Source organism: Puntigrus tetrazona, chromosome 3 (genome assembly GCF_018831695.1).
Source record: "Puntigrus tetrazona isolate hp1 chromosome 3, ASM1883169v1, whole genome shotgun sequence".
Taxonomy (NCBI): domain Eukaryota; kingdom Metazoa; phylum Chordata; class Actinopteri; order Cypriniformes; family Cyprinidae; genus Puntigrus; species Puntigrus tetrazona.
The window spans coordinates 14991527-15013833 of NC_056701.1; the positions used below are offsets into that span (position 1 = coordinate 14991527).

Here is a 22307-nt window from a genome sequence, read left to right on the forward strand (position 1 = left end):
AACATCTAGTTGCTTGGAGATGGTCTTATAGCCTTTACCTTTAACATGCTTGTCTATAATTTTCTTTCTGATCTCTTGAGACAACTCTTTCCTTTGCTTCCTCTGGTCCATGTCGAGTGTGGTCCACACCATATCACCAAACAACACAGTGATTACCTGGAGCCATATATATAGGCCCAATGGCTGATTACAAGGTTGTAGAAACCTGTGATGCTAATTAGTGGACACACCTTGAATTAACATGTCCCTTTGGTCACATTATTTTCAGTGTTTTCTAGGGGTACCATCATTTTTGTCCATGCCTGTTTCGTGAGTTTATTTTTTTAAATAATTCTGTTGAAGCACGGTTGAAAAACAATGTCTGACTTTCATTGGTTAACATTTATAGAATTTTTATTTATTATTACTTTTGTCAGATAACAGTTATTTCTGTGACCATTGTGACTTTTTCTTTCATTGACCAAAGGGTACCAACAATTTTGTCCACGTCTGTATATATATATATATATATATATATATATATATATATATATATATATATATATGAAGCAAACAGACAGCTGAGTAAACAATGTCATGTTTAGATTGACATAAATATAATTATTGGCACGACTACAGAGGAGACATTGTTGTTTACTCCTCATCATTGCATAATTCTCCTATTCAGAAGACAACATCACAGTCAGGCACAGAGATCAATTTCTGGTGGCATGCATTGTCCTGGCGTAAAATAAATTAAGTCTTTGGAGAAGATATCAACCACAATTTCATAACTGAATGTACCAGTTTTGTCTTTCTGATAGATAAAACTTAAAACACACACACACACACACACACACACACACACACATAGATATAAGACATGACATGCTCTCTCCTACAAAGTGCAGTTACTGTCAGAATATTGCTTAGATCAGAACTACTGGATCACTTTGTTTATTCTGCCCTTATTGCTTCCACAGATACAGTTACATAAAATATGCCAAAATACGGTTTAATATTAGATCCTTTATGATAACGTATTTTGAGTTAAAAAACCAAAGTAACATGCATGTTATCTCTGCCAGATAGCAACACTGTATATGAAATATGCAGACAAAAAATAAGAAAATACAGATATCAACAGATGAGTGGTCAAGCACACGCTTATCGTAGAAGAAACCCAATCATCAATGCACTTTTAAGAAGTGAACATTTTATCCTGGGTTAAAGGGATTTGGAATAAAAACTGTAAAATTCATATATATGAAAAAAAATGCTGTTTGAGTCTGTGATCAGCTGTATGGTTTTAACGTTCCTAATACATTTTGATCCAAGGCCTTTTTATAATTCATGTTGCTATTGCACTCTTTTCTTGTCCTCTTACGTCTCACTGTCTTTCTCTGTTGTTTTCCTCATCTCTTTTCATCTCCTTGTATGAAGTAGGGGTTTTCATGACCCACCAGATAAGAGTAGCGTGTGGGGTTTAAATCCTTAAAGGTTCTCATGCCATCTGTTCTGAGGTCGTATGAGCCCGACTGCAGAAGAAATGAAAGTCCATGTTAGCCACATACAGGTAAACATAACCCACAACGCTTCATTCTCTCAGCACATCTCATCTTATAATATCAGCATGCAAAAAAAATGCAATAACCTGCATAGAAATTCATGCAAAGCTTATGACGGCATGCAAACGGATCAGACCAGAGATCAAAATCAAGATCTCATCCCAGACAGTAACAGTAATACACCTCAGAATCAGAGTGTATATACGGAAGTGATGATACCAGTCACAAAGAGAAAAGAGGAAAGCTAAATAAAGGAATATTCCTTCTAGGTTAAATACGTAAGTGATGTTGGTGGTACGTTCATTATTTTTAGAATGCTAATGCTGCAGAAGACGTATACGCTTAAACTTTAAGTTGTATTTGACCCAGAATATTCCTTTAAAGCAAGTCAGTTCACTTGGCGACCATACTTGTAACGCAGTTTTTAATCATACAGGCCGTGAAATTATTAACCAGTATCAAAAGTTTGGGCTTTGTACGTTTTTGAACTCAATCTCTTATGCTCACCAAGGCTGCATTTATTTGTATAAAATAGTATTCGTTTCAAATTCAATTTATTCATCTGATGGCAAAAATGATGTGTCACTGTCACATAAGCCTTCAGAAATCATTCTAATATGATGATTCGATGCTCATTTCTTAGTATTATCAATGTTAAAAAAAAATTGTTTTGCTAAATTAACATTTTTTTACAACATTTTAGCTGTCTATTTTAACTGTGAGACACGACATCCATTACTACGGCCATCATGTTGAGAATTGTAATAATAGAACTGGCTCTTTTAAGTTTAAGGGGGAACCACAGCCGGTATGTTGTGCGTTCATATATGTATCAGAGGACCGTCACTGCCTTTTACAGTCCCTGACGACACACCAGGACACACCAGGAGTCGGTGACTTACCTTTCCTCCAATCTTCTATAGTCATAGTGTTTGGAGTGAGGAGTAATCAAGCCCATAAACAGGATACCACATACACAGCACAACCACAATACGTGCACAAACACACACACACACACAAAGAGGTTTGTTTATGAGCTAACCCATCACAAAACGTGTACATTCATTATTATAAAACTCTGATTTCATACATTAAAGTTATGAAATCTACTGAGGGTTAGCCCAGTATCTCAAGTACTACGCCTTACTGGTAGCTTTCAGCTAATGCAATTGTATCACTAATGCAACAGACCCTCTTTATATGTGCCATTGTTTGGAGGACTACATCTGCTCATAATGGACTTCAGTAATTCAGTCAATAAATACTTTGGAGAAAATTAGCATAATCCAATCTTCAATCAATCAGGAGTCTGTCATTGCAGTTCAGCTTGGCAGACGGAGTAAAGATTTGCCGATAGACAAGGGTCTGGTTAAAATATTATTTTATTTGTTTGTGGTGTGATATATCTGTCATGTGGCTGATACTATTATTAGTGTTAGTACACAGGGCACATGCGGGGTTAATGGAAGAATTTCAACTTACAGTGGGGTGATATCTTAATTATTTTGAAAAGAGGTATAATTCATCATATAAATTAAGCAATATAAAATAACAATATGAATATAATGTATAAATAAGATCATTTTACACTACTGTAAAAGTTTTTGAAAGGTTTTGAAAGACATGTTGCTTACCAAGGCTGCATATATTTGATCAAAATATATAGTAAAAATGTGAAAAAATATTACAATTTAAAACAAAGGCTTTCTGTTTGAATATATTTCAACCATTTATTCCTGTTATGGTAAAGCTCAATTTTCAGTCAATAATATAATATGTAGACTTTCTCAAGAAACATTTCTTATTATCCTGGCTGAAAACAGCTGTGCTAATAATTTATTATTATATATATATATATATATATATATATATATATATATATATATATATATATATATATATATATATATATATATATATATATATATATATTTTTTTGTGGAAACTTGCCCCAAATTTGAAACAGTAGTGTATATGCATAATTGAATTTTACAATAGTCATTCAGTGAAAAAAAGGCCACACATAAGCTTGTCTTTGAAACAGTACAAACCCACTGTAAGTTAAAGATAAGTGTAACTGCTCCAAAGAGTTAAATAGTTTTTTAATTATTTGTGAAGGTTTGACTGAAAGATACTCACCAATCCATTACTGTGGCCTTTCTTGCCTAGCCCTTCAGACATCTCTAGACTGTTGCCAGTGGCATCAATGCTGGAACTAGATGTCAGATTGGCGCGGGGAATATGGGTGACGTCCTGCGAGGGCCACGTCCTCTGGAACTCCTCAGCAGGGTACGGGCTGTTGTAATAATTGTTGCCCGACTCCTTCTTGCTGCGAAATAAGCAATAAACAGGCAAATTGTTAACAAGTGAGAAATTCAGATCCATGACCAAGCTTTAAAGTCTTGCACAGAGACTTTTAAATGCCAGTACAATACAGACTTCTTATAAACGCTCACCTACGAGTCACACAGATATAGATGAGAAGAGCCAAAATCAGAATGAGCAGAATTCCCCCTAACACACACGCCACTACCACGAGAGCCAACAAAGAGGCTACACAAAAGATACAAGGTCATTAGAGACACAAACGTATTGCTTTAACGGGTAAAATCCAAGAGATGCTGTAATAATAATATCTTACAGTCATTACAGTTGAATCCAGAATAGCCAAATGGACATCTGTAAAAAAAAAAAAAAAAAAAAAAGCAAAACATGAACATGCTCACACCTTGACACAAGGGGGCAGTAGTAGCTATTACAAATACACAGATCATACACTCCACCGTTAAACAGAGCAGTTCAGTTTGTGACCAGGAAGATGTTGAAAAAGAAATGAAACAGTTCTCACTGAACACATGTGTCCTCCTGCGCTTTGTAACCACTAGGGCAAACTGTGAAAAGAAAAGAGAGTAAACAGAGAGAACCATGGAAAGATGGTAGAGCAGACAGAAAAACAATGAACTAAACTATGGAATGTTTCAGACTTGTGTGTTGCTGAATCCAGAAAATCTACCCGGCAAAAACATTTCTAATTGTATTAATTATTTATTTAATCAATGTTTTATTTCTTATTGTTTTCATTCTTCACGGAGGTCACGGTTGATGATGATATGCTCACATAATCGCACATAGTAGTCCACACAAATTGAGTAATAAAGACACATGCTCACTTGTACAGCTTCTGGCCTGGTAAGGGCTAGATATATGGCCGGGTTTGCAGGTACAGGCAGGTGTCCCATCTTTGGCATCACAGACTGTAGTGTTAATATCACAAGGAAGAGGATCTTGCTGACACAGATTGGTTGCTGTAAAGAAAGAGACAGTAGGTGTTCAGATAAAAATAATTTAATTTCTACATTTATCTATATTTAATGTATTCTCTTATTTAATATAAATTTATAATAAACTGCATGCATTATAATTGCACAGAAATCTGCATAACAGTTCAGTATTACATTTTTTTTTTTTTTTTTTTAGCAATAATGAATTAATTGTAGATGGTAGCGTAGTTAGTATCATATCAGCATTTAGAAAGTATTTAATGAAGAAAACGGCAGTGTATTTTATAGGGATATAGAAAGATGATGTCTGGCCAAAGTCAGAGTCATGGCTAAACATCTCCAAACACCCCATTATGAAAATGAACAAAGTATACTTAATGCTTTTAGGCTCATTTATTGTCTAAACGGTTTGTCTAAATTATTTAAAATGAAAAGATGTGGACATTAAAACACCTGTTTTGTATATCACATTTTTTTATTGAATCACTCACCAACATAATCAGCATTAGCAAGAATGCCACAGTTTGACGCCCCACAGTTCCTTATAGCAGTATCCATGGCAGAATTAACCGATTCCTGTGTAACTGGAGAACTGGGCCCAAAAAAACTGTTTACTGTGGCGATTACACTGCCAGGCCTGTAAGTATTTACATAGCTCTTAAACACAGTTCTCACACATATGTATCATATTTGCAAAATACTAATCTCTATTTCAAAGGGCCACTTACATCAACCTGATTACTGTGCTGTCAACGTAGCCTGACTGGGTACGCAGAGCTTCATTTACCTATGGCAAAAGGAAAGAAAGAGTAATGAAAGGATATTGATACAGCATATAGTTTTGCTTTTGTTTTTGTTTTTATCAAGTATTTACTTAGCAGTCCTAGGATTTATTGACATGGCAATCAAACAATATCAGTCTGTACAGTTGCTAACTTATTTATACTATATTTACCAAATATGTTTTTGCAATTAAAAAAAAATGTACACTTAAAACTTTTTACTTTAGAATTATTTTAATAAAAAAATAAACTATTTTGCCAACTGCACATGGTTCCAGTGTTTGAATGAATATGTATATTTAAAAGTGAAATATTAAACCAGATTGTAATGTACATTTGTGACCTACCGCATTAATGATCTCTTCAGCAATTGCCTGGAATTCAGGTGACTGTGGATTGTTCATAGCATCTACAAAAGTGCGGTTCACCCGCAGTGTACTAGGGAAGGTTTTAGCTAAAAAATAAACACAAGATGTGAGGAGAGAGGCTGTTTCTTTTACACTGTTCTTTTTGTTCATCTTTTTATTGTAAAGATTCCTTCTAATAATCACTGTAATCATATACTTATATAAACAATTAAATATAGATTGGTTCATGGTCCTGTCTAAGAAAGAGGATAAGTGGCCAAGAGGCTTGGCATCAGATACGTACTTTCCACACAGGCATTATTTGAAAAAATAGTTCCTGCCACACACTGACAGATGGAGTTCACGCAGAAACTGAGTGGTGGACAGGGCACTGCAGGACAGGTAGCTAAAAGAAAAATACATGTCATTCAGTGTTTATAAATGGGGGAAATTCCTAGATGTAATTGTAAACTCTTTATTACTGATAGCTACTCTGCAATGTACAACAACACAACACATTCATTCAAACACACCTGGTGTGGTTGTAGTGTTAGTTGGGTTAGTAGTAGAGACAGTGGTTCCAGCCGTTGAGTTGGTTACGGGTGGTGTAGTAGCATTTCCTGGTGTAGACTGAGGTGGTGTGGTAGCATTCCCTGTTGTAGTGTTTCCTGGTGTAACTATGGGTGGTGTAGTAGCGTTTGTGGGAGTAGTGGTGGGTGGTGTGGTAGCGTTTACTGTTACATTATTCCCTGGTGTAGTTAGAGATGGTGTAGTAGCATTTCCTGGTGTAGTTATGGGTGGTGTGGTGGCATTTGCTGTTATATTGTTCACTGGTGTAGTTAGAGGTGGAGTGGTAGCACTTACGGGAGTAGTGATGGGCGGTGTGGTAGCGTTTACTGTTACATTGCTCCCTGGTGTAGTTAAGGGTGGTGTAGTCGCATTTACTGGTGTTGTCATGGGTGGTGTTGTGGCATTTGCTGTTACGTTGTTCACTGGTGTAGTTAGAGGCGGAGTGGTAGCATTTACAGGAGTAGTGATGGGTGGTGTGGTGGCATTTACTGTTACATTGTTTCCTGGAGTAGTTAAGGGTGGTGTAGTAGCATTTACAGGAGTAGTCATGGGTGGTGTGGTGGCATTTACTGTTACATTATTCCCTGGTGTAGTTAAGGGTGGTGTAGTAACATTTACTGGAGTAGTCATGGGTGGTGTGGTGGCGTTTACTGTTACATTATTTCCTGGCGTAGTTAAGGGTGGTGTAGTAGCATTTACAGGAGTAGTCATGGGTGGTGTGGTGGCGTTTACTGTTACATTACTGTTACATAGCATTTCAGGCGTAGTTAAGGGTGGTGCGTTTAGTTACATTTTGGCAGTTAAGTAGTAGCATTTACAGGAGTAGTCATGGGTGGTGTGGTGGCGTTTACTGTTACATTATTTACAGAAGTAGTCGTGGGTGGTGTTGTAGCGTTTACTGTTACATTGTTTCCTGGAGTAGTTAGGGGTGGTGTAGTAGCATTTACTGGAGTAGTCATGGGTGGTGTGGTGGCATTTACTGTTACATTATTTCCTGGCGTAGTTATGGGTGGTGTAGTAGCATTTACTGGTGTAGTCATGGGTGGTGTGGTGGCATTTACTGTTACATTGTTTCCCGGAGTAGTTAGGGGTGGTGTGGTAGCATTTACAGGAGTAGTCATGAGCGGGGATGTGGTATTTGCTGTTACATTGTTTACTGATGTAGTCATGGGTGGTGTGGCAACATTTATTGTTGCATTGTTCCCTGGTGTAGTTGGAAGTGGTGTAGTTGCATTTACTGGTGTAGTCAGGGGTGGTATGGTGGCATTTACTGTTGCATTATTCCCCGGTGTAGTTATATTTGAAACAGCTGTGGTTAAATGTGGAGTTGTGACATTATTTGCTGTTGTAGCATTACCTGACGTGGTCTGTGCGGTAATTGTGACATTGCTTGGTGTTGTAATTGGGGAAGCTGTGCTGTTGCTTGGTGTGCTAATGGGAGGAGTAGTGTCATTGGCACTTGTAGTTTGGGGTGGTGTTGTGCTGTTGCCTGGCTCAGGTGAAGGAGTAGTTGTGGTGTTGCCAGGTGAAGTTAAAGGATGTTCTGTAGCATTCTGTGGTGTAGGGACAAGTGGACTTGTAGAGTTGGCTGCTGTTGCTGTTGTCACAGGTGCAGGTGAAGCTGTGGCATTTCCTGGTGTACTCACTGATGAACTGGTGGTATTGTGTGGTGCAACTGTAGATGAGCTTGTCACGTTGCTTGATGCAGATGTGACATTACCAGCATCCGTCGACAGCAGTGGGGTTGTAGCATTGTGCGTGAATGCTACAGTTATATTCTCAGATGGAAAGCTTGTTGCCGCTGATGACGACACATAATCAGAAACAGAAAAAAGGTCATACAGCCATTCACAATAGTTTTTTTTTCAGCCTGCACTCTTTTGTCTCTCTTTCTCTATTTAAACAAGCTAGGCGGGTGTCTTTTGTTGTTAAGTTGCTTTTTGCAGTTTTCATCTTTCAATTGTTGAAAACATGTCTAGAGATGCTCAGGTGTATCATTGCTCCACTGATAATTTGGTCTGAAAAGTCTCAAATGTTAAAAAAGTGCACAACAGATGAATGCTATACATACTTTGAGGGTGTGTGTGTGTGTGTGTGTTTTAAGTTGGCTTGGTCAATCTCACTGACAGTTGAAACAATTAACCACCTTTCAAAGTACCAAGTGTTCCATGTATACTCTGAAGTCAGAAATTCTGACATAGTAAAGACCTTTAAACGAAACTCTGTGGATCCGAAACAACCTCAAATTCAGAATGCAAAATGACTGTGTAGCACATTAATATAATAAATCAAACGATTATGCTTGGTTAAAACAAACATCCTATTTTCCATTGTAAACCAGCCAAGTTCTGCAACCCAGAGTTCACTGAGTGAGCAAATATCTGAATTAAGCTGGTGATAAATAAAAATGACCTATGTTGTCCAAACAAAAGGTCTTTAAAATGAATTCTTCAAATAAAGTGTGCTAATATTTAATGGGGTGCCTATTATTAGTGCAAATAGCACACGTTGTTAGCAGAGGCTATTAGGAGTAACTCTACCCACCACTGTGTTGGGGGTTGACATTTGACATCATTAATCAAATAACAGTCTCCTGATTTACCCATGTGACATATTTGGATGCAAAAATGAAGGAAATATTCAAACAGTGGAACTAAAATTACTAGCAGGTATCTTATGATAAGTCTTTATCAGGTGGGGTAAGGACTAGGCTTTGTTGTGACAATAAGGCAGGATCCATGTAATAATTTTAATTAGAAACATTCACAGTAAGTATAAACAACATCTAACTACTATTTGCACTTAATAGTGTCATTTTTACATTGTATAAATAGAATCTATTGTTATTTGCACTTACTGTAAATAGCATATGTCACTTTTACAGTAAGTGCAAATAGCCTTTGCAAGTAGTTCTATATAGCTGTGGGTAATAGCTCTTCCTCTAAAATGTTTTAAAGCCCTTCCTAACTTCATTAAACACGCAAAAGACAATAAAACCACAAGTGAAATGATTTGATTATTAAATAAGCAATGGCACACACTGAACAATGCAGAGGGGTTAAACTGTTTTCAGAAGCATGTGCAAAGTTTGATTGACAAGTTTGAATGACTTGGATAAGACGAAACTTTATTTTATTTTTTATTGTTTTTCGCTTATAAGAAAGATCAAATGTATTATATAAATGTGTATATGTATATATATATACATACATACATACATAATGTCTGATATTATAACTTCATCTGCAATCGAGGATTTGGAATTAAAAATTGTAATGTCTGAACTAACTGGGGTTTTGTATTGGAAGTAGTGAACATGCCCTTACCAACAGTAGCAGCAGAGGTAGCAATGACTGAGCTGTCTGTCAGGTTATCGGTTGAATCTGTGCTAGATAAACCTGGTTGCGTTGTCAAGCTTGAGATGGGGCTCACAGTGGATGTGCCTATTACAGCTGTGAAAAAACAGACCAAATTGCTCAGATGGAATGAGATGCATATATATACAACAAGTACATACAATCTTCTTTCAGTTCCTGTAAGTCTGTTTCATGTAGGCACATCCAGTTACTAATTCAGCATTCAATAAGGTACTATTTTCTGTCAGGCACAACAACTACACAAAACATGCATCACTTCCTGTTAGTAATTTCATTAGTTTCCAAGAACAAACAGTCATATAGAGTGACTGTCACCTGCAGTTATTTGCTGCTTGTTTTATTACCTAGCAACCACACACAAACGGACAAAGGATTAACACAGAAAAGTAGAAGAACACAAACATAGATGTCATGTTTGTAATATTACTCTATTGTTTGGTTTTGAAATTAGTCAGAAATCTAAATACTGACAAAGAAATAGAAGACATAGAATGCAGAACTGGACAATTATTTATTAACTTTCCATACACCTACATACTGACACATAGACATTTTTGAAATAATAGTTTCCCCAGCAATAAATTCACATTTATTCATGCTTAGTGGATGACCAAAGGTTATTACAAATGACCAGTATTCTCATTTATGAATATAATAAGGTTATAAAATGTTAAATCTATTATACTGAAACAAAAAAGTCTTACAAACAATGTCAGTATTCTTTGAATGTCTTCCATGTTGAGAGACCTTTGCAAAAGAAAATCCAGTTTAATAGATCCTTTTAGACAGATTATATATATATATATATATATATATATATATATATATATATATATATATATATATATATATATATATATATATATATATATATATCAGTGCATGGGCCATGTATCAAAGGGATCCATGTTTTTAGCAAATGATGATGCATGTTTACATTTCCAGTGGATTTGAGGCAGCACTGCTTAATGGTAAAGATCCTTGGAGACTTGGAGGAACTACATTCAAATTAGAAACAGCTGTTGCTCCTCATAGTTTATCCCATTCTAAGGACAAAAACTAAAAATGAAAATATATCAAAACGTACGTAGTTTCAAGAATTAAATACCAACTATATACATTTTATGTAAAGTACAGTACATATATATACATCTAAAAATAACTGACTAATCCTGCATTTTTGTATTAAGCATGACATTAATACCACAACTTGTGTGTTTTTCCAAGGGCAGTGCATGACTTAGGGTGATTAGCCTACTTGCTAATCCTTTCCAGACACAAAAGAGATGAGTAGGTTAAGTATGGTCCAGTTCTAGCTCAAACCAGCACCAGAAAACTATGTCTGAATGAGAAATGAGGCTGTCTGGGTCAAAGAGCACATAAGACTTCAATTGTGACCAGAGCAGAGGTCAGGTCAGATGTGATCTTACTGGAATGCACCAAGATAATTGAATTTACTAAAAACATATGATCTCTTATATGACAGTAATACTGGCCTGGACAGCAAATTTGCAGTTTTATTTCTATGTAAATGTTAATATATTAACAAAACATATTTAAAAAAAAAAAAAAAAAAAGTTTTGCAATGACAAAAATGTTTATTTCAATATCTAGTTGGCTATTGGTCAAATCCTACCCAACGTCATTGGAAAAGTCATATGAATGTCATATTAATTTCATTAACAACAAATTATAGATAGTGTAATTTTATTCTTCAAGACTATTTGTAATTTCAAATTTATTTGCAAAAAGGTAGAAGGTAGGTCTAATTTGAATTGCATTACTGCTAGTTGGTCAAACTAGCTCTTCTTAACAAGATGCAAGTAGCTCATTAAGCATTCTAAAAAATATCAAATAAGAGGTGTGGCACTAAGGGTCAACAACTTTAAGGTCAGTTTAAGTAATTAGCCAACTAAATACAGACTCCGAGCCTGCTGAGTGCACTCACATGACACCTCTGTAAGGGTCACCCTGCAATTCAAGCACAAGCTCACAGTAAGTATTCATTTGGGTTGCTTCTGATCTGTTACCAAAGTAGCTGATTTCTCAACACCCTGTCGTCTACCCAAATTCCACTATTGCTATGTACAGTAAGACCTCTATTTCTCAACCAGTGTGTGTGTGTGTGTGTGGCAGGTATAAAACGACCTTGGAGCTTGTCTCACTCCCTCTCACACAGAAACACACCCACTAGATTTGTGAACTATGCGGCAACAAGCTTAAGCGTAAGATCTGTTATTTACTGTGTTGTAACTGTCTTCGATATGAAGCAATGTTATATTTAAAGCCAGTGATATGTTTTAAACAGTTTAAACGGTGTGAGAAAATAAGATGGGTTACGTGTGTGTGAGGGAGAGTTAAATGTGGGGGTTGGCAGGTAGATTTGAAATGGCCCGAGGCTGGAATCTTCTGCAGTCGTGGCTCTCTGCTTCAAAGCAGCAAACTTGACGCCAGGCGGCAGGAAAACTTAACTACTGCGAACTGCTTTCACCTCTACCTCCCACAGATAAACACACACGCACACCCACACTCGCTATCATCCTGGCTCTGTGAAACACACACAACTTTCTCATTCTCGCAACCCAACACAAAGACCGTGCCTGACGTCCTCCGACAGGATACTGATTGCCCTTCTCTGTTGAATAATTTCATCCTTTCATGCCGTGGCTCAATTAACAGTCTTTTGTTAAGTAAGAAAATAGGCTTCACTCGAGTCAATAGCCAAAGATACGTTTTGGTTATCGGACAAGCTGTTAAATATATTTTTAATTTTGTGAAATTATGTTTTCTTGTATGCATTTGTAGCACTTGAACCAGATAGCCTTGTTCCACAGCTATAGATGAAACAGGTAATCATTGTATTTGAATTTATAGAATCGTATCATATTTGGAAATAGATCTGACGTTTGTTTACACTCTTCCCTTTTTACAGCAAGGGTGTGATAGAACAGTACGTCACTCTACACACAATGTTATCTGAGGTTTTCACTTATTTTTTTATAACCAATGTTTGCCCAGAAACATTTTTACTTGACAGGCTGTTTCATGGGGTTGGGGTGGCATGTGCTGTGCCAACTTTTACTTGAAGATGAAATAATATATATATATATATATATATATATATATATATATATATATATATATATATATATATATATATATATATTTTTTTTTTTTTTTTTTTTTTTTTTTTTTAATATAATTCAGTTTTGGTCTATGTTCCAAAGAGGAAAGAATGTCACGTATGTATGAAATGCCACAATGGTGAGTAAATGTTGACACAATTTTCATTTTTGGGTGAACTATGTCTAAGTTGTTCTTTGAAAAAGAAGTAAATCGATGCTAAAATTAATAGTTAGTCTATACAGATTGTCTTCTATAGACTGGAAAGATAAGAGGGCAATACAAATATATATTTAAAAACGCCTAGTGACGCCTGTAAGAAGCAGTGTCACTGTAACTTATGTAAGTTGAATCACTGGGCAATACCATTAGCCTGCTATTTAAGGCAATGCCATTTTGTAATGAATCAACTTTATTTAGATTTTTAATTTTAGAAACACCCAAAAAAACAATTACTAGTAGCATTAGTACTAGTATTTGTGTACTGGCACAGTTTATCCCACGCTTTTTTGAGAACAACGTTCCTCTTTTAATAGGCTAATTTATAACTTCATTTCATTCCGTAGATTCACATGCTTTGTACATTTGTAAATGTTGATATTTTAATGCTTAGATACATTCTATTTGCCGTAAACCCTAGGTAAATTTCATATACATCATATACAATTTTACTCTCCTGTCCTGTGTCTATCATTTGTGTATGATTTTTAGATATACAGTGACATGACCAAAACGATTTACAATTCTCTAAAGAGAGGAAGACACATTCCCGATCTGCCATTCTTTTAGATATATGAGGTCACCGAAACCTGCATGAGTTCAGTATTTAGCTACCGTTCCTCCCTAATATTGTTACATACTCAACCGTGCCATTATTGTTCCTCTATCTTATCTTTATCTTCTCTCTCTAATGGCACAGACATACTCTCCCATACTCCGTCTGCTCCTCCTTCACATGTCTTTATCTCATTCGGAGCTATGCGACGACCTCTGTCTAGAGCTCCTGGTGCTCTGGAACTACTTTACAATATAAATGCTTTTTTTAATCTAAAAACAAAATGCTTCATGAAACAAGTTAATATTTAACTGCAGACAGTGCAAGAACCCCACCATGCTAAGAAACTGAGGAAGCATTATAAACCTCTCACCAACATCTTGGCATCGATTCACAACACATTAACACTGTAATGTGTTTTTAGTTCATATGTAATATTTCAGCATTTAGTTATAATGTTTGGGGGGTTAGCACTTAAACTCCATGCTTGTTTTAAATAATTAAGTTCCTCTCTCTTATAGTTCCTTAGCCACACTTCCACTTCCTGTCTAAAACTAGTGTTAATTTTGCCATTTGTACACACAACAAGCCATTATAATGCCATATACTCTCCCTTACTCTCTCTTACAAAGGCTTACAAAGCTCTAAATGGCTCTTAGGTAACAGATGGTTCCCTGGAGAAGCACTTCTGTGCTAGAACAAACTAGACAAACTCACACTCAATCATATCCAATTAAAGCACAGTGAGCCTGTACTGTCCAATTAAATAGGCAGATTTACAACCTCTAATCTCAAAAACAAGAGAAGAGAAGAGAAGAGAAGAAAAGAGAAGAGAAGAGAAGAGAAGAGAAGAGAAGAGAAGAGAAGAGAAGAGAAGTCATTACAAAATGAATGTTATAAACAATTTCTGAAAACCTAAACTAAAAATAAACTACATATTTGTGTATGCACTGAAAAATGTATGTTTATCTCCTTGTAGTGTTAGTCTAATCTGAATTTACAAAACAGACAGCATTCATTAACTATATTGGTTGTGTTCGAGAGCTTCTTTATCCCAGATTAGCATTACAGCACTTTGCCTGGATTAGGGTTCGCGCTGAAACAAAGGCCTTATTCCACAATCCTCCATCTCCCGGCCCCGCATAATCAGTCCTCAGCTGATTCAATAACATAATTTAACTTATTACGTATCAAAAACATCACACTGAAAACAGCAACAGCACCAGGTCTGTTCCTGACAACATACTGGAGTATCAAGGAGACAGCAGAATTTAATGACTTTGCTTCAGCAGTTCAGTAAACAAGTTAATATTCCTTAGAATAATATTACTTTATAGTACTGCTGGTTACTATGCCAACTAAAAAAAAGTTGCAAACAAAGATGCATCAGAGCAATTATCAGCAAATTTTTACCGGTCTTTGTTTTTTGGTAATGAATGATTTTCTAATTTATCGGCTTAGAAAGTGATTCAATAAATCATTCATACTTAATACCTAATTTACCACTTAAATGGTACACTTTAAGGGCTTTTACGCTTAATAATTATTGAAACTATCCACCTGTGCAATCTGAACTTACGTTTATGTCCATCTATCACTGTTTTCCATGTTTGCAGAGTAAGTTAACAATATGTTTACACTGCTTTTTAAAATGGCCAGTCAACATCCACTTACATCACTGGTTGTGCCTATTGTTTAGACCCCCTCAAAAGACATCACTTTAATGAAAAGCATACATGTCAAAAAGCAGGTATTTAAGCTAATAGGAACTATTCTGGTACGATAACCCATACAACTATGTCAATGTACATATTAGTACTTTAAAAGTACATAGTAGTAAAAACTGGTACATATTAGGAGCTGCTGAAAGGGTACCTCTGACTGACAGTTCTGTAGCATTTTTTCTGAGAACATATAGTTACTTGCTTCTTTCATAATTTAATCAGTATTTTTAAACAAATCAGCTGAGTGAAGGATTCAAATGATTACTTAAAAAGACAGTCACTTTTGTCAATGTAGGATACTTTTAATCCCATATTTTATATATTAGCTCTCTCTCACGCACAGGTTTGTCATTTCCCTCACACATGACATCTTTCCATCTATTTGCCATTCTGTCATTCTCTCTTTCCCTTGCTTTCTGTCTCTGACAGGTCCACTGGTGGGACACAGCTGGACTTGGTGCCAGACATAAAGACAGGACATACCCACAGGCTATTCTTCAACTGCACTCATGGAACTTCACACACACACACAAGCACGCACACAGTAGGACTTACTTTATTAGAAACACAAACATGACCTGAGGCAAGAGGTAGTACATACTGTGGTGCCATATATATATATATATATATATATATATATATATATATATATATATATATATATATATATATATATATATATATATATATATATATACCAGTTTATTATGTGTCTAACTAGGACTCTTGTCTGCCATAATGATTATTTATCATTTGAAATTTAAATAAAATGCATTAAATAAATTGGCTGCAAGATCACAATCAGAGCTGCAACACAAAAGCAAATAGATTGAATGTAATACAGGATGTTTGATATCTATGGCAGCCACAAGGATGTGACATAGCCAATCCCAAGAGTGCTCATGCCCTCACACCCAAGTGTGTGTGTGTGTGTGTGTGTCGCGTGAATGAACATCGGAGAGTCTCAAAGTCATGGTACAGTGACTCACCACAGACTAACCCTCACACCACAAAAAATGCAAAAACACTGTATAGCACTGAAACTCAAATGTGGGTTTGATCAATGTTTTAAGTGTCACAAAGGGCTCAGTCAGTCACTAAGAACTTAAGAAGTAAAAAGTTGCATGCAATAAATCTACTTTTTAAAACGTTTTTTAGACATTTTTTAGGATTGTGAACAATGATAATCCAAGAATACACGCATTGCCATTATTACTATTAGGACTGCTTGTTTAATTTAATGTAACATTACTTTAAAACCTACAATTTTATAATATGAATCATTCAGTTAGTTATTAAAGATGTTTCCCATTGACCAAAATTGTGACCATGACATATTTGCATGTGATCATGACTTATGTGAGGAAGATATATGCAGTTATATCTGTTTTACTGCATGTTTTATAGAGCTTTCAGAGGTATAAATCAAGCAAAATTGCTCTTTCATTTATATTTTATTTACTTTCATTGATTCAGCAACTAGTTTTAGAGCCTTAAAAGTAAATCTGGGTAACAATGCTAGCGGTGAGTTAGGACAAAGCTAAACGCCCATGCTACCTAAAAATGCTTTCTAGGTAGTCAGCTCACTAGGTTTTGAGCGTCGAAGGGCAACGCTTATTTTATTCCACTTAAAATCCGGATCGACTGCGGAAAGTCTTGTACTCAAAAGTCTTCCACATCATTCATATGTGCCTCACGTCTTGTTTGGTGTTGCCAGGCGAAAGTTTTGTCACTTGCAAACACTTCTCGACACTAGACGAACATTAATATAATAACATTAAATACTAAAATGTATTTGTGGAGTTTTTCCTTCACTCGAGACTGTCCATGGTCCTTAAAAAATAACACGCTCACGGCGCAAGTCCAATCATAACCAGTGTCAAAAATAGTCTACAAAATAACATTTATTTTTGAAAAACAGACTACTTGTATATTTATAGTAATAAACCCATCAGCAAACGCGAATAAACGCACTCAGATAGCGCACACTTACCTGTAGTCGAAAGTAATATTAATAGGCATAGTCGATGCGTCAGTAACATAGTTCTCTGTTTAAATGTCGTTCATACAAATAATAATTATAATAAAAGATATTGATAATGCAAAAATAATGAAAACAGAAGATGTCTTCCGTGTCCAGAGCTTTAGGTCCGTTAACTCGGTGGCTTTCGGAGGTTTATTTCCTTTGGAGGACAGAGATCCGCTACAGGTGGCTTTAAAGAGGCAGAGTTAAATACGCCTGCAGGGGGAGGATACTTGGGCTACAACCTAGATTGTGAAACAACTCTTCAAATCCGTGTGGCACATTCATTTCGTTTCCTCTAACACTCCCAACATTAAGAAATGCAGGTAAATAACAATAATCTTAACAAATAACCATAGTGGAATAATCCATTTGTTTTTATTTGTTTGCTTGTTTGATAAAATCAAAGCCAGTTATTAAAACATTAAGAAGTAGCAGTATAGTAGGTTTTTAAAAAATATATAATATCAGTGACATCATTTGTGGCACACATTTGGTTTTTACGTCATGGGTTTAGAATGTCATTATTGCAATCAATGGTTAACTTCCTATTTTTAAATGTGTTGCTTTATTTGCATCAGTTTGGAGCATTTGCATCGATGTGCAGTTTATTTGCAGTAACATGAGTGATGGGAGTAAAGTCAGAAAATCCTTCAGGATTCTCAGAATGTATATAAATTGAAACAAGCGTGACACTTAAAGGAACAACTTAAAGGAATAGGAAAATTGTGTCATGATTTACTCAACCATGAGTAGCAAATCTGTGCGAATTCATTTGTTCTGATGAACACAACAGAAAATATTACGAAGAAAGTTTGTTCAGGCTGTTTTGGGTCACCACTGACTTCCATAGTATTTTTTCCTACTACTACTACTACTACTAAAAGTGGAAACAAACAGCCTGAATACTTGTTGGTTCATAATTTGTTCTGATGGAACATGTCATTTCTTCATTTAAATTGAATCAAAAGCTTCTCCCGAGGCGTCATTCACTGTGTGATAAGACTGGTCCATTTATGGGGATAGAAAATAAAGTTTGTAAAGTATAAAACCAATTTGTATATGAAATGTCCCTTTAATGGAAAACCAGTGGGCCTGTGTGTGTGACACTTTTTCATATTTTATTTCATCAGTTTATCACAGAAACACTTAATTCAGATTGTTTATCACATTATGTTATATTTAGAAACAGGAGGTGCTATTACCATCATCTTTTAACCTATATCTTCACATCGGCCATATACTGATGCACATACAGTTCAGAGGTTTGACAATTATAGCACACCTTATTGCGAAACATTTTACAAATTCATTTTCATAAAATTAGCTCATGGCTTCAAATAAGGTATGTATTTTACGAGGCTATAAAGGGCTCCTGCTTTGAACTAAACTAAAGCATATCTGGAGATGTAAACTTAACAGTCATATTTGATGTTTGCAAACTCCACGATGAAACATGAGTAAGCCCTAATAACAAATAAGAAAAATTATAACCATGGACACGAAAGCAATATAAGAAGAGTCTGACGTTACAACTTTATTGTTCTGATTCATTTCAAAAAACCATTAAGACCATTACAATAAGGGTGGGAAGTGCTCATATCTCCAATGGAAACGCTCTGTTTGATACTACTTTAAAGAAGAATGTCTTGACATTTAGTGCTCAAACTCCTCCACTTGTATCAAGTAGCTACAGACACTCCCTTCCTTCTTATCACTTTGGAAAATTTGTGGATTGCCAAGGACAAAATGGCAACATAGGCCTTTTGTTTAACCAGCAGTGATAAAAGAACACTCCAAGCTCCAACAAATAAAACTTAGCCATGCCAAGAGTCAGATTCAACTAGCAAAATGTTAGCAAAAAACCATTTTGTATAGTAATTGCTTTATAATTTATTTTATTGGAACATATTCCCTTGTAATTTTCTTCTTAAGGCACCTATGTGTAATAAACACATAAACAGAATTTTTTTTTACAAGACAATTTCCATATAGGGATATTGTATCTTCTGTAGAGGCTTCCAGGTCAGAACATCGTGTAATGAGAATATCTTGGGCACTCCAGGTCTAATCTCTCATTTTCAGAACATTCTACACACAATGCATTGAAAGCTAATCAAAAGCTTCCCTGACGCGTCATTGGCTGTGTGATAAAGACTGATCTGTGCTGGCATTCAGACTATTTAAGAGGGTAGAGAGTTCTAGAGCTGAGGCAACCATATTGTTAGCATTTCGAATGGTCATAAAGACAAATGGGGGTTTGTGTAATGAGGAGGGTTTGAACTCTAATCTGTGCAGGAATGCAAAGTCATTCAATGTTGAGTGTATCAGTATTGTCGATGTAGCAATGGCACTTAAAGGGACGTACCACACATTCAGGTTTTTCATCCCAGCTACCAAAAATGTTCCGCTAAAAATATATTTTACTAAAATTCTCATTAAGTCATAATAACAAAAATGTTATTGCTGAATGTTCAAGATTAAAAAAATAATTTTCATTCTCGCTCATGCAAATATTACGCGGAAATGCTGTTATCATTTTATAAACATTATAGAAACATTACTTTGAAATGTTCTTTGAAAATGTAGTATTATTTAAAAGAAAAAAAAAACACTGAATGGATTTCCAACTAAATTATTTAAGGAAAAAAGTTCCAAGTAATTGCTGATTCAATTTAAAATTATACATTACTTTTTATTTAATAAAAACCATATATAACCTTAAATTGAAAAGTAACTTTTCTGCAATGTAGGTTAGGTGATTGCTGGTCATTTAATGCTGGCATTACAGCTTTATTGTCCTACTAAATTAAAACGCAAGGATTCATTTAAGCATCGCAAGGTGTGCCTTCACCTTTATATTTCATGAGAACTCTTTCCATTATATACTTATGAAAATGTGAGGGAATCCAAACACGTATTGTGATAGGCAGGCAAATCATAATGAAAGATAGCTGCTCAGCATCGTTCCAAGAATGAGAAACACAGGGGAAATTTGCAGCATATGAAAATGTTTTATTGTCTAGTTAAAAGAATAGATGTTTGCATGCAGAAGCTTTCATTGGTTTTTATAGTAGGTACTGAAACATGACCTTCAGGGAGACTTAATGAAAATGCTTTTTCAAACTTGTTTAATTGAGCAAAACAAATTACATATTTTATGTAGACATTTGTTGAAAGCTAACTGAAATGTGTGTAAAAACAGCTGAAATGTGTTATGAAGTTTTGAGAAATATATCTTACGCGCTTTGAGAACAGAATTAATGTTAGGAAAAGCAAATCAAGAACTTTTGTAATGTGATTATATTACTTTTCCAAGTAATATAAGTAGGTATTGAATTAAACTAGTAAACTTTATTCTGAACGTCAAGTGATCAACATGCATTTACATGTTTATCAGTTGTTAATAGTTATTGACGTTTCACAGGAAGTAAAATAAGGAAAAAGGAACAAAAATAACTAAAATGGAAGTTCCTTGAAATGTATTAAAAATGAATGCTGTTATTCTCCCTTTATGATGTTCATTGTTTCATATCTGCAGCGCAAATGCTCTCAATAAAGAACACATCTGAGCCATTTGTTTGATGTCTGTTCCTCAGAGAGGATCAGGAAACAGTGATCTTGCCAAACAACTTACTTTACACTATGTTGCTTGTTCCTAAGATACATGGGACAGAAATTGTACGTGTGGCCAGCCATTTAGGACACAGAGAACCAGGATCAATCATTGTGCCTTCAATTAAAGCAGAAGAAAAACATGATTCATTTCTTAAGGTTCTTGTAAACTTGAGAGTTGTACAGCTGAATTTGTACAGCCACATAAGAATCTACAAATCAGGGGAGATTTTAGTCAAATGAGGAAATAATAATCCCATGCATGAATCAGATAAAATACTTTTGAAGCATGGGAATCATTCAGTAATAAAAACAGCTGTTCACAGTGCTCAAAACAATAATAAACCTAAAACATTTTTATTGTTTCTGAATATAATTTAATTATTCACTAATTTATGGTGTTGGGTAAACATAGAAAGTAACCGTCATACATGTTTACTTCCTTTTGTCAAATAAAAAAAAATGCATTCTGAGTTCAGATCTACTGGGAAGTCTCTTCCAGAACAAGGAAGTCCAGTTTTCTCACCAATATATCACTCCTTCCTTATTGTGCTGGTTTAAATTCAAGTATTTATTAATGTAAACAAATGACAAATGGGTGTTGTAAGAAACATTGTCAACGTATTACATAGCTGACAGAGGCTTTATCTCAGTGATGCCTACATAATTCAGGAAAAAGCCTTCTCTGGTAAATTTCTTCTTCAGTTCTGTTGGGAAAGAGTACACTAAAATGTAAAAGCACATGGAGGATGAGTATAGATATGAGCAGACAGTCTAACAAGTGTCTCAAAGTAGACCAGGGATTCCTCATCATTTTGGTAAAGTTATCACAAAATGTTGAAATATGCATAAAATAGAAAGCATTGCAGCTTGAAGCTCACAGAATCAGTCAACAGAGTTGTTCAGGCGTCAACTGTATTCGATCAGTTGGACATGATACACCTTTATGGCTTTATGACATGCAGGTTGCCAAAGTGACAAAGACCACTTGATTCTCAAATCTTTGTCAGAAAGCTGCCCGTTTGGCCTTCTTGCTTACTGGGGCCCGATACTAATTTTAAAAACCTACATCTTTTCAGATGAAAAGTTCATTTTCATAGCTGTGTTACATTGGCCTAATGCTTGATGTAAAAACAGTTTGTG

The 22307-nt window shown here is 35.4% G+C and overlaps 1 protein-coding gene across 1 annotated transcript; it reads right to left on the reverse strand.

Annotated features, from left to right (window-relative positions):
* Positions 1-516: 516 nt before the first annotated feature.
* On the reverse strand, positions 517-17589 carry si:ch211-198m17.1 (uncharacterized protein PB18E9.04c; the record flags this gene model as incomplete). The annotated part of the gene is made up of 15 exons (XM_043234672.1): positions 517-1517; positions 2450-2464; positions 3687-3876; positions 4004-4100; positions 4189-4226; positions 4396-4438; positions 4718-4852; positions 5320-5465; positions 5557-5615; positions 5958-6064; positions 6262-6363; positions 6491-7298; positions 7340-8328; positions 9854-9979; positions 17520-17589. Coding segments are annotated over 15 exons (3048 nt in total), but the record flags the coding sequence as incomplete, so codon positions are not given.
* Between the last annotated feature and the right edge of the window lie 4718 nt (positions 17590-22307).